General features: G+C 39.6%; 1 protein-coding gene across 2 annotated transcripts in view; it reads left to right on the forward strand.

The window, feature by feature from the left end:
• LOC133616150 (dual specificity mitogen-activated protein kinase kinase 5-like) overlaps nucleotides 1-13,672 on the forward strand; it is a 119,694-nt gene that overhangs the window by 61,945 nt on the left and 44,077 nt on the right. For both annotated transcript variants that reach the window (XM_061975277.1, XM_072914856.1), the window contains 3 exons: nucleotides 2,436-2,465; nucleotides 11,618-11,644; nucleotides 11,909-11,941. In XM_061975277.1, coding sequence (XP_061831261.1) covers nucleotides 2,436-2,465; nucleotides 11,618-11,644; nucleotides 11,909-11,941 — 90 coding nt within the window. The remainder of the gene's footprint in view (nucleotides 1-2,435; nucleotides 2,466-11,617; nucleotides 11,645-11,908; nucleotides 11,942-13,672) is intronic.

Raw genomic sequence — 13,672 nt, forward strand, 5'->3', positions numbered from 1 at the left:
TGAGATATACAGTACTATTAGTAGATGTTACATTTATTATCTTTGTCACCTATAATACAAAGTACATTTTGTTCAGAAAATTTAGCATATATTGATCTACATTGGATTCGTTATCACATCTTTAATGCACAAAATGTATCAAATTGGCCCTTGGATCCTTTGATTATTCAGTATACTCCAACGATACATCCTCAGCTTGTTGTAATAGTGTGGGAGGGGTGTTATTAATAGCTGATGTCATTTGATGAGTAAAACCATGTCCAGTGGAATACTGTATTAAAAAAATAAATACATTTAGCTTCTCTTTCACATGCAAACATAGGTTTTAGTCCTTAAAAACTGAGCAAAAGTGGAGATTATTAAAAGCACCGAATTCAGCGTTTGTATGCGGGCGGAGCTCTTTGGTTCCCGTCATAAGACATGTGCAATAGTGACCGCTGATACCAGATTTGTATGCTCTAATATCGATTCTCAAGTTCAAATATCAATACTTTTAATACTTTAAAAACAAACTATTTATAACTTAATCATTGAGATCTTGTCTGAATGAAACGTGATTGATGGGAACTGCTTTTCTTCCGCCTAGGTAATGTATGTAATGCGCAAGTGCAGTGTTACACTCATTCAGTCTGTCATTTGTTTATTTAAGAAAACTACTGGCAATTAAAAATGAATCACTCAGAGTTAGAAAACAGCAAGTGTATGTATTATTTTATTGTGGGCTATTTGGAGACATATTGAGTTGTCCATGGATGTTTTCTTTCATCCAGGTCATTGTAATCTTCATTCAATCGATCGCAACTGGACTGTTTGGTTTATCTCAGATGTTTCGCCTCTCATCCGAGTAGGCTTCACCAGTTCATGCTCATAAACTTAGATTGGTCAAATCTAGTCAAGCGGCTGGTGCCATTACCTGATTAAGCTGACCAAGGTAATGGCACCAGCCGCTTGACTAGATTTGACCAATCTAATCTAAGACTAGATCTGACCAGTCTAAGTCTATGAGCATGAACTGATGAAGCCTACTCGCGATCGATTGAATACCCCGAGATTACATACTGTGTTGAATATAAATAAGATAATGCATTCAGTGCAGAGTAACACCATCATTTGTTTCGCTGTGTGATTTTATATTGTTTAAAGATGATTCCCTAAGAGCAGCAACACTTGAAATACACAACTTTTTAAATGTTACCGAACACATTAGGTAAATTTGGACAAAGCATCCGATTGGTAGCCGATATAAGCGTTCATTTTCGGAAAGAAACTCAGTGGTATCGAACATCACAAATGTGCAAGATTACGACATATATTTAAACAAGAGAACATCAAGTTATTGACCTACAGGTGTTTATTTCGTATCATTCAGTGGTAGATATGCATGTGTGCATCTTATAACACGCATGGCAAATAAAACATTCATATGTATGTGTTCGCGTATGTTAAAGATAATGTACATGTCATTCAACTTCTAATATATCACTATATTGATAAACACAGGCGTTTCAAAGAGCGACCAAGTCAGCTGAAGTTGGTTTTTCAGGGTTCTTATTGGTCAGAATCTGTATGACAGCTAGTGAATGTGTTATGTGGTCGACAGAGATTTTTTGAAACTCCACTTTTGTTAATGGAATTTTGTTTTAGCACTGGTGTAGGGGAGATGTGCAATTTTGAAAATATTTGGGTTCATGTTGACAGGGTCTGAATCTTAACAGCTGATGGACTTTCTGCTTATACAGACAACTGGAAGTCTCAAATTTGATGACTAATAATCACTCCAGCAAGTAACAATTCCACCTTTGATGAAGTGTATTAATTGGTTTATACATCTTTATGTTAGTATAGTGATAAACAGGCCTTTGTTGAATTAAGAGCATTGCTGTGTAAAAAGGACCTGTACCTTTTCACCAACCGCTGAAAGTTAATACAATCCATTGTCGCTCATTCTCTCACCAGCTCCCCTTAAGGACATCACCTGAACATTTGCTATAAACACTGCTGACCTATGACTATTACTCAGCTGTACAGTGTACCCATGCTGTTGTGGGGGAGTATACAACTAGAGAGAAGAACAAAGCCAATAAACTCTGCAATATTATAAAGAATGTAATTGGGAATTGAAGAAAGAGTAGCCTCTTAGCCCCCTTTACATTTAAATTCAAATTGTAGACCAATCAACACATGAACCTTTCCAAATCGCTATGCTTTTGGTACCCCAACTGTATGGCACAACCAAGTGATATGGTGCACATGTTATTTTTTGGTAGCCTTACAACTTTTGTTGCATATTTATCTGCACTTTTTCAAATTGCTTTTTCTGATGACCTGTATTAGTTTTCACAGGGTGTACATTGTTTGTGTATTATCATAGACCTTTTCCCCAAGAATACTAAATCATATCCAGTTTTATGTTGTTTTTTTTGTTTTTTACACAGCTGGCCCTAGGCATGTTCCCATATCCACAGGTGAGTCTGTTTATATTATCCAACTATTAAAACACTTAAGGGTTGGTTTTACAATATTGTTTAATACAGCAGCTATAAAAGTGTGATACTATTCCTGCAACATCCCAGGCTCCACATATAATTACCTTTAAAAAAATAAAAATAAAAACATTAAAAAAACATGATCGTTCTCCATGCCACTAGGGGACATTATCGTAACATTTGTCTTTTTTGCTTGATACATGACACAGTTTGATTCAGCTATTTAGTTTACCCTTTATGGGAATAAAAACTAAACACAGAAAACTAAAATATGATGTCAAAACTTAGCATCGAAGACTGACTGATTAATGCTAATAAGAACCCTGAGCAATGTTCCCTCTAATTTTTCATGTGTGAGCAAACGCAAAAACTCCCTGAGCATTCAGTGGAGCCCATGTGAGCAACATCAGACGTGTACACTGTGGCTACACCAGCAGCACACCTGTCCCAAACCTGACTAAATAACAAGTTCAATCTCCATCCATCCATCCATTTTCTACCGCTTGTCCCTTTCGGGGACGCGGAGATTGCTGGAGCCTATCTCAGCTGCATTCGAGCGGAAGGCGGGGTACACCCTAGACAAGTCCCCACCTCATTGCAGGGCCAACACAGATAGACAGACAGCATTCTCTTATTATTATAATCAAATGACAGCAGTCATTTCCATGAGATGATTTTCTAATATAAGTGTTTAGGCCCACTTACAATGACAATAACAAAAAATATTGTTTTTCATGAACTGTGTACTTGTATTGTTTGTCTGGGTGAAGGTCCTGCTTTGGAAATAATTTGTACCCCTTTCAGACATTGCATTTAGTTCCCATTAAAACATGTGCATGTTGCACACGGAGATGTAAGCAGGGGATCATGTGTACATTCCTGCAACTTCCTGTTTGTAAAAAATATATTTTTATTAGTATTTATTTAATATACTAACAGCATTTCATTATTAATATTTATAAATTAAGATTCCTAATAAATGACACTAAAATAAGCACACATTTGATTGGTAAATCATAGTGTAACGACCTGGAATGACATTTTATGTGTGGTGTTGGAGTTGTCCGACTTTTTGTATGGCTGTAAACGCATCATTGGCTAAGTGCCATATGTACATGTGTTGGGGCAAGTGAGAAAGAGCGAGCGGCTGCTGTTGATATAACAAAGTTGCTTTTGGTCTGGTTTGTACTGCAGAAAATTACCACTTTTACTAGATATCATTTTTTTTACTAATGTTTTGGTGATGTGGCCGACAATAAAGAGTTTTGCTCAGTAAAGTGATGGATGGAATTCATGTCCTCAAAGCGTCTCGACAGACGTTACAATATTTGAACAATGATGACGAAAACTGTTTTCTCTGTCGTGTCCGTGTCGAAAATTGTTATGCGCTTATTTTTTTATTTGATTTTGTGCGTGGCATAGTTTTGCCGTGCGCAGAGGACGCTTGAGCAGTGCGCAATTGCACAGGCGCGCACCTTTGAGGGAACGTTGCCCCTGAGGGTATTATGAACAATTCAAAAGTCCCAATAAGTGTCCCTTTGGAAACCCAAGTATAAAGATGTACAGTATGTGTCAACGAGGTTGTTCTTTAGCTTTTTATGTGGAGAGGGGAGGTGATACGCTCTATCTTTGATTTGAGTAGAGCATTTTCTCTCATTACAGTTCCTTAAATCCTGCTCAGATGTAATTGCCGATCATAGGAATGACTTCCCAATCTCATCAAGTCTTAATTAGCCCTTCAAATGGGTTTACCTCACTAATCTCTAGTTGAGCAATCTGATTCTGGTTACCTTAGGTTCCATCTTGGGCCTCTGCGCGGAATGTGAGTCTGCGGATTCTCTTTGAAGAGTTTAGTGTTTCAGCTACTAATGTGGCAATAGTATTGTTTCTATTACTTCTAGATACAAAACCATAATACAGTCTTCAATGTTCGGTTCTAGTTGAATGACAATGACTGCACTGTGTGTGACATACAGCAAGGGTGTAGCTTACTGTATTCTAAAAAGCTCAAAAAGTCTTAGCAAATGTCTTAGTGTCACGCAGCTTTGTAATCTCTTAATTTTTCTCAGCCTCCATATGGTACTGCAGACCAATCACCTGCAGGCTGTTGCAGAGTGGTCTGGCATGAGCGCTTGGATCCCGCAAGTTAGGTGTAGCTAGCCAAAGTCCTCAGGCTGAGGCTGTCATTTTACAGACGTTGGCACAGCTGTCTGGGCAAACCCCAACCCCACTATACTTCCCAGAGAGCATTTTAATACAGGCTGAGCATTGAAGTTGGGTAAGATCAAAGATAGTATGGCTTTTTGAAACTTTACTGTACGAGAGATATACTGTAGGACTAGCTGCTAAAGTTTTTTCAGACTTTGGTGACTATGAGATAAAGTCGCTGTCAATGTTGATGTTGTAATATTGTTGCGAGAAGCAAGTGACATTTTTGTATTATATTTGCATATTTTCTTTTGTCTTAGAGTTGTCTAGGGCAGTGGTTCTCAACCTTTTTTCAGCGATGTACCCCCTGTGAATTTTTTTTTTATTCAAGTACCCCCTAATCAGAGCAAAGCATTTTTGGTTGAAAAAAATAGATAAAGAAGTAAAATACAGCACTATGTCATCAGTTTCTGATTTATTAAATTGTATAACAGTGCAAAATATTGCTCATTTGTAGTGGTCTTTCTTGAACTATTTGGGAAAAAAATATAAAAATAACTAAAAACTTGTTGAAAAATAAACAAGTGATTCAATTATAAATAAAGATTTCTACACATAGAAGTAATCATCAACTTAAAGTGCCCTCTTTTGGGATTGTAATAGAGATCCATCTGGATTCATGAACTTAATTCTAAACATTTCCTCACAAAAAAAGAAATCTTTAACATCAATATTTATGGAACATGTCCACAAAAAATCTAGCTGTCAACACTGAATATTGCATTGTTGCATTTCTTTTCACAGTTCTTTTTGACAGACATTTTAGTGACAAACCTGAGCTTGTGCTTCACTGAGTTTCTGAACTTACATTCATATTTTGTTCAAGTATTATTCAATAAATATATTTATAAAGGATTTTTGAATTGTTGCTATTTTTAGAATATTTAAAAAAAATCTCACGTACCCCTTATCATACCTTCAAGTACCCCCAGGGGTACGCGTACCCCCATTTGAGAACCACTGGTCTAGGGAATGAAGATGTCAATGGAACACTTAACATAACATTTTACGGCAAATTTTTCTCAGATCTTTTCTGCTCAGTCACCAATGAGAGAATAAAGTAACAGAATGTACACAAAAAGACCGGGGTCTTGAACGGGGGATCCATGACCCACAGTGGGTTGGCAGAGGTACTTCAGGGGGGTTGTGAAAGTTTTGGTTGATTAGACTTAAAAAAATAAAATGATATGTGTATATATCTCCCGTGCAATTTATTCACAATTTTAAACATCTTTGAATACTTGTTAAAAATGATCGCACACACTGTAATATAGTTTAGAAATAGCAGTGACACCCTTACCCACTGTATCTTGCAGTTTTTAAATAAAAACAAAATAATTTTATGTCTGTATTTATGTTAGCATTTAGGATAGCTAGCAATTAGCGCTCTAGTTGCCTGCTAGTGATTACCCCACCAGTTGCCAGCAAGCAATTAGCACATTAGTTGTCAGCTAGCGATTATCACACTATTTGTCGGTTAGCGATTAGCGTGTCAGTTGCCATCTAGCAAATAGCGTACTACTTACCAGCTAGAGGTTAGTGCACTATTTGTCAACTAGCGATTAATGCAGTTGTCAGCTAGCAATTAGTGTGCTAGTTGCCAGCTGGCTATTGGCAGCGCTAAACTGTATTATTTTAGGACCAGTTTAATTTAAAACACATTTGTATACACGTAGGTGGTCCCCTCTCTATCTCTCCATTTGTTTGGGGGTCCTCGGCGTCGAAAACGTTGAAGACCGTTAAGCTAAATCATCTTGCGATTGATTACCCAAAAGATACACACTCCTCAGCCTTCCCGGTAAGGTCTATTCAGGTGTACTGGAGAGGAGGCTACGCCGGATAGTCGAACCTCGGATTCAGGAGGAACAGTGTGGTTTTCGTCCTGGTCGTGGAACTGTGGACCAGCTCTATACTCTCCGCAGGGCCCTTGAGGGTGCATGGGAGTTTGCCCAACCAGTCTACATGTGTTTTGTGGACTTGGAGAAGGCATTCGACCGTGTCCCTCAGGAAGTCCTGTGGGGAGTGCTCAGAGAGTACGGGGTATCGGACTGTCTGATTGTGGCAGTCCGCTCCCTGTATGATCAGTGCCAGAGCCTGGTCCGCATTGCCGGCAGTAAGTCGGACACGTTTCCGGTGAGGGTTGGACTCCGCCAAGGCTGCCTTTTGTCACCGATTCTGTTCATAACTTTTGTGGACAGAATTTCTGGGCGCAGTCAAGGCGTTGGGGGGATCTGGTTTGGTGGCTGCAGGATTAGGTCTCTGCTTTTTGCAGATGATGTGGTCCTGATGGCTTCATCTGGCCAGGATCTTCAGCTCTCACTGGATCGGTTCGCAGCTGAGTGTGAAGCGACTGGGATGAGAATCAGCACCTCCAAGTCCGAGTCCATGGTTCTCGCCCGGAAAAGGGTGGAGTGCCATCTCCGGGTTGGGGAGGAGATCTTGCCCCAAGTGGAGGAGTTCAAGTACCTCGGAGTCTTGTTCACGAGTGAGGGAAGAGTGGATCGTGAGATCGACAGGCGGATCGGTGCGGCGTCTTCAGTAATGCGGACGCTGTATCGATCCGTTGTGGTGAAGAAGGAGCTGAGCCGGAAGGCAAGGCTCTCAATTTACCGGTCGATCTGCGTTCCCATCCTCACCTATGGTCATGAGCTTTGGGTTATGACCGAAAGGACAGGATCACGGGTACAAGCGGCCGAAATGAGTTTCCTCCGCCGGGTGGCGGGGCTCTCCCTTAGAGATAGGGTGAGAAGCTCTGCCATCCGGGAGGGGCTCAAAGTAAAGCCGCTGCTCCTCCACATCGAGAGGAGCCAGATGAGGTGGTTCGGGCATCTGGTTAGGATGCCACCCGAACGCCTCCCTAGGGAGGTGTTTAGGGCACGTCCGACCGGTAGGAGGCCGCGGGGAAGACCCAGGACACGTTGGGAAGACTATGTCTCTCGGCTGGCCTGGGAACGCCTCGGGGTCCCACAGGAAGAGCTGGACGAAGTGGCTGGGGAGAGGGAAGTCTGGGCTTCCCTGCTTAGGCTGCTGCCCCCGCGACCCGACCTCGGATAAGCGGTAGAAGATGGATGGATCTTGCGATTGATTACCCAAAAGACGGTTATTTATTTCATTCTGTTAATTATAATATTTTGCACCAAAAAAATTAATATTGAATTGAATGTGTTCAATTTGTTTTCTATATTTTTGTAATACTCTAAAAACATGCATCTAGAATGAAGACCCTTGACATCCATCTACTGTTTTTGTCTCTGATACAGGGAAAAATAGAAATGTACATGTAAGGTAATGTCGTTGAAACTATCTTGATCAGGACCTAAATCTAATTCGTTGTTGTTCATCACATTTCGGGCATTTTCTGAAAGTTTCATAAAAATCCTCCCATATCTTTTTGAGGTATTTTGCCAATTAACAAACTAATGGCATCGATTACATAATTACAAAACAAAAGGTTGACAAAATTCACAACACTGCAAGGGGTGAAGACAATTGGGTGGATTGGCTCTGCCATTTTTTTATTTTATTTTATTTTTTCCAAAGGAATTGCGAACCCTAGCTTTACATCATTGCTTCTCTCAAACAACTTAGACCTACCCTGAATGCTACCTATGGCAATAATTCGATAATTTGACTTGGTATAGCTTCTCTAACGAAGGCCTTAATTTATCAAAGTTAAGTTCCTAAATAACTTTTAAAGGACATTGATGAAGAGGGATGAGAAGATCGAACATTTAGATGAGAGTAAGTGGAGAGCAGTTAAATCTGCACAAACTCTGAGCTCCTTCTGGGTAACCTTATACTGTCTAGGTTTGTAAGGTTCTACAATATTAGGAAATGCTGCAGGGATGTCCTGTTAGATCTAGATCGACTGATCGTTGTTTATATTTAGGGCCAATAAACAGTCCATGTTCTCAAAATCTAAAATACCAAACATTTGGTGTCAAAAATCAGATATGAGGGTGGTTATTGTAACCTCACTTTTAATAGGTGGTTAAGATACCTCCTAAAAATATGTTATATGCATGAATCGGTTTGTTTTTCACAATACAATTTCAACCCCTGAAGCAGAATGCCATTTGGTCCAAGTAATTATTTCAGGGGCAAATTACTTTAGCATAGTTGCATTTAATGTGTTTGAATCAGGCAAAAGTGGATATGGAGACCGTTTGAGGAGTCTCTTGACATTTATACTGTGTGGGAAAACTGTGTTTAATTGAGTGTATCCATAAGTGTGGTTATATTGTGCCAAAGGAGTTGCAACATGAACATTTTATTTTTAGCGAACATTATTAGATTAGACAAACCATATTCGATAAGCCTTGTTTTTTGAATGTCCATCCTTTATTCATCAATATGAGGTGATTTCACATGTTTTTATAAAATTTGTACAAGGTCCACTTGGACTAAATGTCCCACGCCTCCCTCAGAACATGTTTAAAGCTTTTCGCAGGTAGGAATTGAAACTCTCTGCCAGCCGTTCAAAGCAGACCCTCACAATGCATTTGGGCTTGCCAGGTCTAAACGGCGTTCTCCCCTATTCACTGTTGATCCGTTGAAAGTACTGCCTTTTCTTCAACCAAGTGTCCTAGAAATGGGACCGCAAGTCTGACGACACAACCACAAAGTCAATCATCGAACTGCGACCCATAGTATTCTGGTGCCAGGTGCACAAATGTGCACATTGTGGGACGGCATGGCGCAGTTGGGAGAGCGGCCATGCCGGCAACCTGAGGGTTCCTGGTTCGATCCCCAGCTTCTACCAACCTAGTCATGTCCGTTGTGTCCTTGAGCAAGACACTTCACCCTTGCTCCTGATGGGTCGTGGTTAGGGCCTTTCATGGCAGCTCCCGCCATCAGTGTGTGAATGTGTGTGTGAATTGGTGAATGTAGTAATAGTGTCAAAAGCGCTTTGAGGACCTTGAAGGTAGAAAAGCGCTATACAAGTATAACCCATTTGACTTGACTTGACTTTATTAATTCATGCTTGCAGTGGAGCCATGGCCCCACTGAAAAAACAGCTGAACTTTACAATGAATATCAAACAAACAAAAATGAAAAGAACGGACAGTATTTTATATAAAAAAAACATTTTCAGGTGCAACAGCAGCATGGAAACTATTAGCATTCTGGTATATGACTGTATTACTTATTTAATTAGATAGTGTCATTATACAGTTTAATTGGAGTATGCAGGGTAGAGTTTTTAAGTCTCTTTGTCTTGGCTTTGGGCTCGGGTTCAGCCAGCTTATGTTGGTTCCTCAATGTCCTGGCAGTGCAGCTGCCTCGTGTTGGAGGTAGCAGGTCATGCAGAGGGTGTTGCTCATCATGCATACACCTGACCAGCTTCACTGCAGCCTCCTCTCTCCTGGTCTGGAGTGATGGTAGGGGTTGTGAGATGTTTCCAGCTCTCCTCGTAATGATTTTACAGGCACGTTTCTGGACTATTTACCATTTACACCCTTTACACCATTTACACCCCATTTACACCATTTACACCCTTATGCTTGAACATGGTGTTTGTTATGGATAATCTGTGATGAGCACGGAAGTCCAGTAACAAAACACCACTCGGGTTTAAATCCAAGCAGCAGTTCCTCCCAATCATGCTTCTCCAGGTCTCACTGTCATTGCCAATGTTAGTGTTGAAGTCCCCCCGCAGAACAAGGGAATCAGCTGAGAGAAATCCAAAAAGGGTCGGCACTTTGAACTACTGTTTGGCGTGTAAGCACAAACAACAGTCAGGACTTGTCTCTCTACCCGGAGGCGGAGGGAGGCTACCCTCTCGTCTACTGGGTTAAACTCCATCTGGTGTGAGATGAGATCCTGCCCAAAGTCGAAGAGTTCAAGTACCTTGGGGTCTTGTTCACGAGTGAGACAAGAGTGGATCTTGCATTTTTTGTTAAAATTGATTAGTTGTGCCCAATCACGTCACGCATTTTGTAATGCTGTGGTCTATCTTAAAAGTCTTGGTTATTAGTCTGGGTTCGATGAGAAACAGTTTGCTGTTAACTAGTGTGCAAACTGCCGAAACACATCTGAAAACTTAAAAAAAGAGACTTACAAATATAGGATCGTATTTTGTTATTTGGTTCAGCAGTTAAAGATTTATGTTAATGTATGTGTGTGAGAGAGATACTCTACACTCTGCTAAAGAATGGACAGACCCTAGACCAAACTGTGAATAAAAGACCAACACAGCTTAATTTCTGTTTGAAAGAAGTAGGATGACAATACTCTTTAATCTCTAAAGCAACACAGTTTTGGGCAACGGAATTTGACCATAACATTTAAAGGGTCTTAGTTGTGTTTTGTTGTCCTCTCCACATTTGTCAACGTGTTTTTCATGTGTCATAAGGATTAACGTAAAGTATGTTTATTACTTTTATATTTTAATTATAGCAGTGGTTAACATGTGTATAACATTTTATTAAGGAAACATATTTTTGTTAATTCTTGGGACGATAATACAAATCTCTACAAATCACAGTATTGGAGAACTGTTGAACTTTAAAGTTTACAGTGGGTGATAGATACACTAATAATATCTGATAAAGACGACACGGGTTGTCGTCTTTTCGCCCGAGAAATTGGCACTTTGAGCATGCTCACTCTGACATCTGGTCATGCCGATTGTAGCAATTATTGTACATCTCAGTACCTCTAGATAACCTGCGGGCCAAGAATAAAGTGCTACTCTGAGAATTCACATTAGTGGATCTTTTATCCTCATTCCCTCAAATGAGAGCAAGGCCATTAACAATTGTGTGTTTTCATTATGTAAATGGTGTTTCGCATACCCACAAAGTGCCACCAGGAAAGCAATAATTTTCTCCTAGTGATCATAATGTGTCCAAGTGGATTGTCTTGATTATGATATGCTAATTACGTATTGCCATATCGCCTTTCTCTGGTTTGTCTTACAGATTCAGAAAAACCAAGGCTCTTTAATGGTAAGTTTTATTGTTCCTTGCAGGTCCTGTGCAAAATTGTTGGTGCAGTCTCTAATTTGGAAATTCACTCTAATGGCACTGAAATATTTGTTCATTCTTAAACTGCTGGTGGTACAATAAATCCAGGCGTGGAAAAAATAAAAATATTCAGGAGCTTATGATGGATTTGTCTGACTTCATTGCATTTGATTTGTAAAGAAGATAATTTGCATTCCTTTTTTCCATAAACATTCCAACTTGTCAGCTGTCTTTATCCCATTTCAGCCTCTTCAGCTACTACAATGCATCGTTGATGAGGTGAGTCGTTGTCTTATGTGCTTTTGCATCTAAAGTCGGTGCTAATGGACCAGAAAGCTTATATTTTGTTTCCTAATGAAGCAAACCACTCGAGCAGCTTAGCACCCTGCTCACTCGACCCTTCACCCAAAGTCACTGCCTTAGGCAATGCATACTCACACATTTGTATAAAATAGCATTTTTCATTCCTCATATCTCTGCATTATTTATTGCAGCGCATTTTTGCTGATAAATCATGTCAGAAAAAAATAACATATTACATACTAGATAGACTTCCACCAAGACATCAGATTAAAAGCTACTGTAATAGTTTGTAAAAAAAAAAAAAACGCACTGGGGACTCCAGATCGGTGGGCGGCAGTATTGCGCATTGCAGCTATGGAGCTAATGCATGTGAGATTTTATGTAGATTTAAACAAAAAATGTATGCTTGTTTTCTTTGCCAATGCTCTGATAGCACACAGATGAACTGACATTCCCCCATTGAAAACATTGTAAAATAAATTGTAATTACCCGACCTTAGCTACTAATTAAAGCATTTTTTTCTGTATACTAATTTTTGAGGGGATTTATTTTCATGCAAAAACACAAAATAAAATTAGGTTGTATACCCCCCCACAAGTCACGTCCATGTTGCCCCTTTGTAAATATACGTTTTTATATATGTATTGTAAATAGCCAATCAAAGTTCAGCATTCACACGTTAACTAATTAAAAAAATAAAAAGGATTGAAATTTGCTCTTTGTGAGTTTTACATGATGGGTGAGTTAGTGACCTTGTTAATCACCGCAGGGCCATAGAAAAAAATATCTTTCTTGTTAAAAAAAAGAAAAGAAAAAAATTAATTTCAATTCACGGCACTGCAGCTCAATCAATTTATCAAAATAATGTCTGTCTCGTTTCATCAAGTCATGAAGATTTAACAATTGTGTTTCAGACATACTGTATACATATCAGATTTGGTCTCTTTTGCAGTTACTAGTTTATTGTGAAAATTTATGAGAAAACGTATGTGTTTACCTGATCTCATATTTTATACAAAACAACTGCACCTAAAGGAGCCCAGTTCTATATTTGCTTTTAAACTTCAAACTGTGTACAATGTACAATACTTTTGTTCTACATGATGTGACAGTACCATATCATGAGGTTGTTGTGCTACGTTGTCACCGGTTTAATTTTTATGCCACTCCTAAATCTTGTGAACGGTCGGGTATATGAGAACCACTCGGGTTTGTGCGATATAGACGATGTAAGTTATATACATTTAGTCGAAAATAGAGCTATTAATACTATTACTACATTGTGATACTACATGTTGACTGCCAGTGACCTGCATAGTTGTCAGCGGCAAGCGAATTAACGTGTTCTCAACGCAATGTAGCATTTTCACTAGTAAGCTAGCGGCTAACATCCCTCCACAGTGCAAAGCCAATTCCAAAGTCAAAATAAACTATATTTCTTACAAGTAGCATCACTGTAAGATGAGGAATAGCTCAACATGCTACATTACCTAGTCAATGGCCTAGTGGTTAGAGTGTCCGCCCTGAGATCGGTAGGTTGTGAGTTCAAACCCTGGCCGAGTCATACCAAAGACTATAAAAATGGGACCCATTACCTCCCTGCTTGGTACTCAGCATTAAGGGTTGGAATTGGGGGTTAAATCACCAAAAATGATTCCCGGGCGCAGCCACAGCTGCTGCTCACTGCTCCCCTCGCCTCCCAGGGG

This window comes from Nerophis lumbriciformis, linkage group LG15 (assembly GCF_033978685.3).
Source record: "Nerophis lumbriciformis linkage group LG15, RoL_Nlum_v2.1, whole genome shotgun sequence".
NCBI classification, from domain to species: Eukaryota; Metazoa; Chordata; class Actinopteri; order Syngnathiformes; family Syngnathidae; genus Nerophis; species Nerophis lumbriciformis.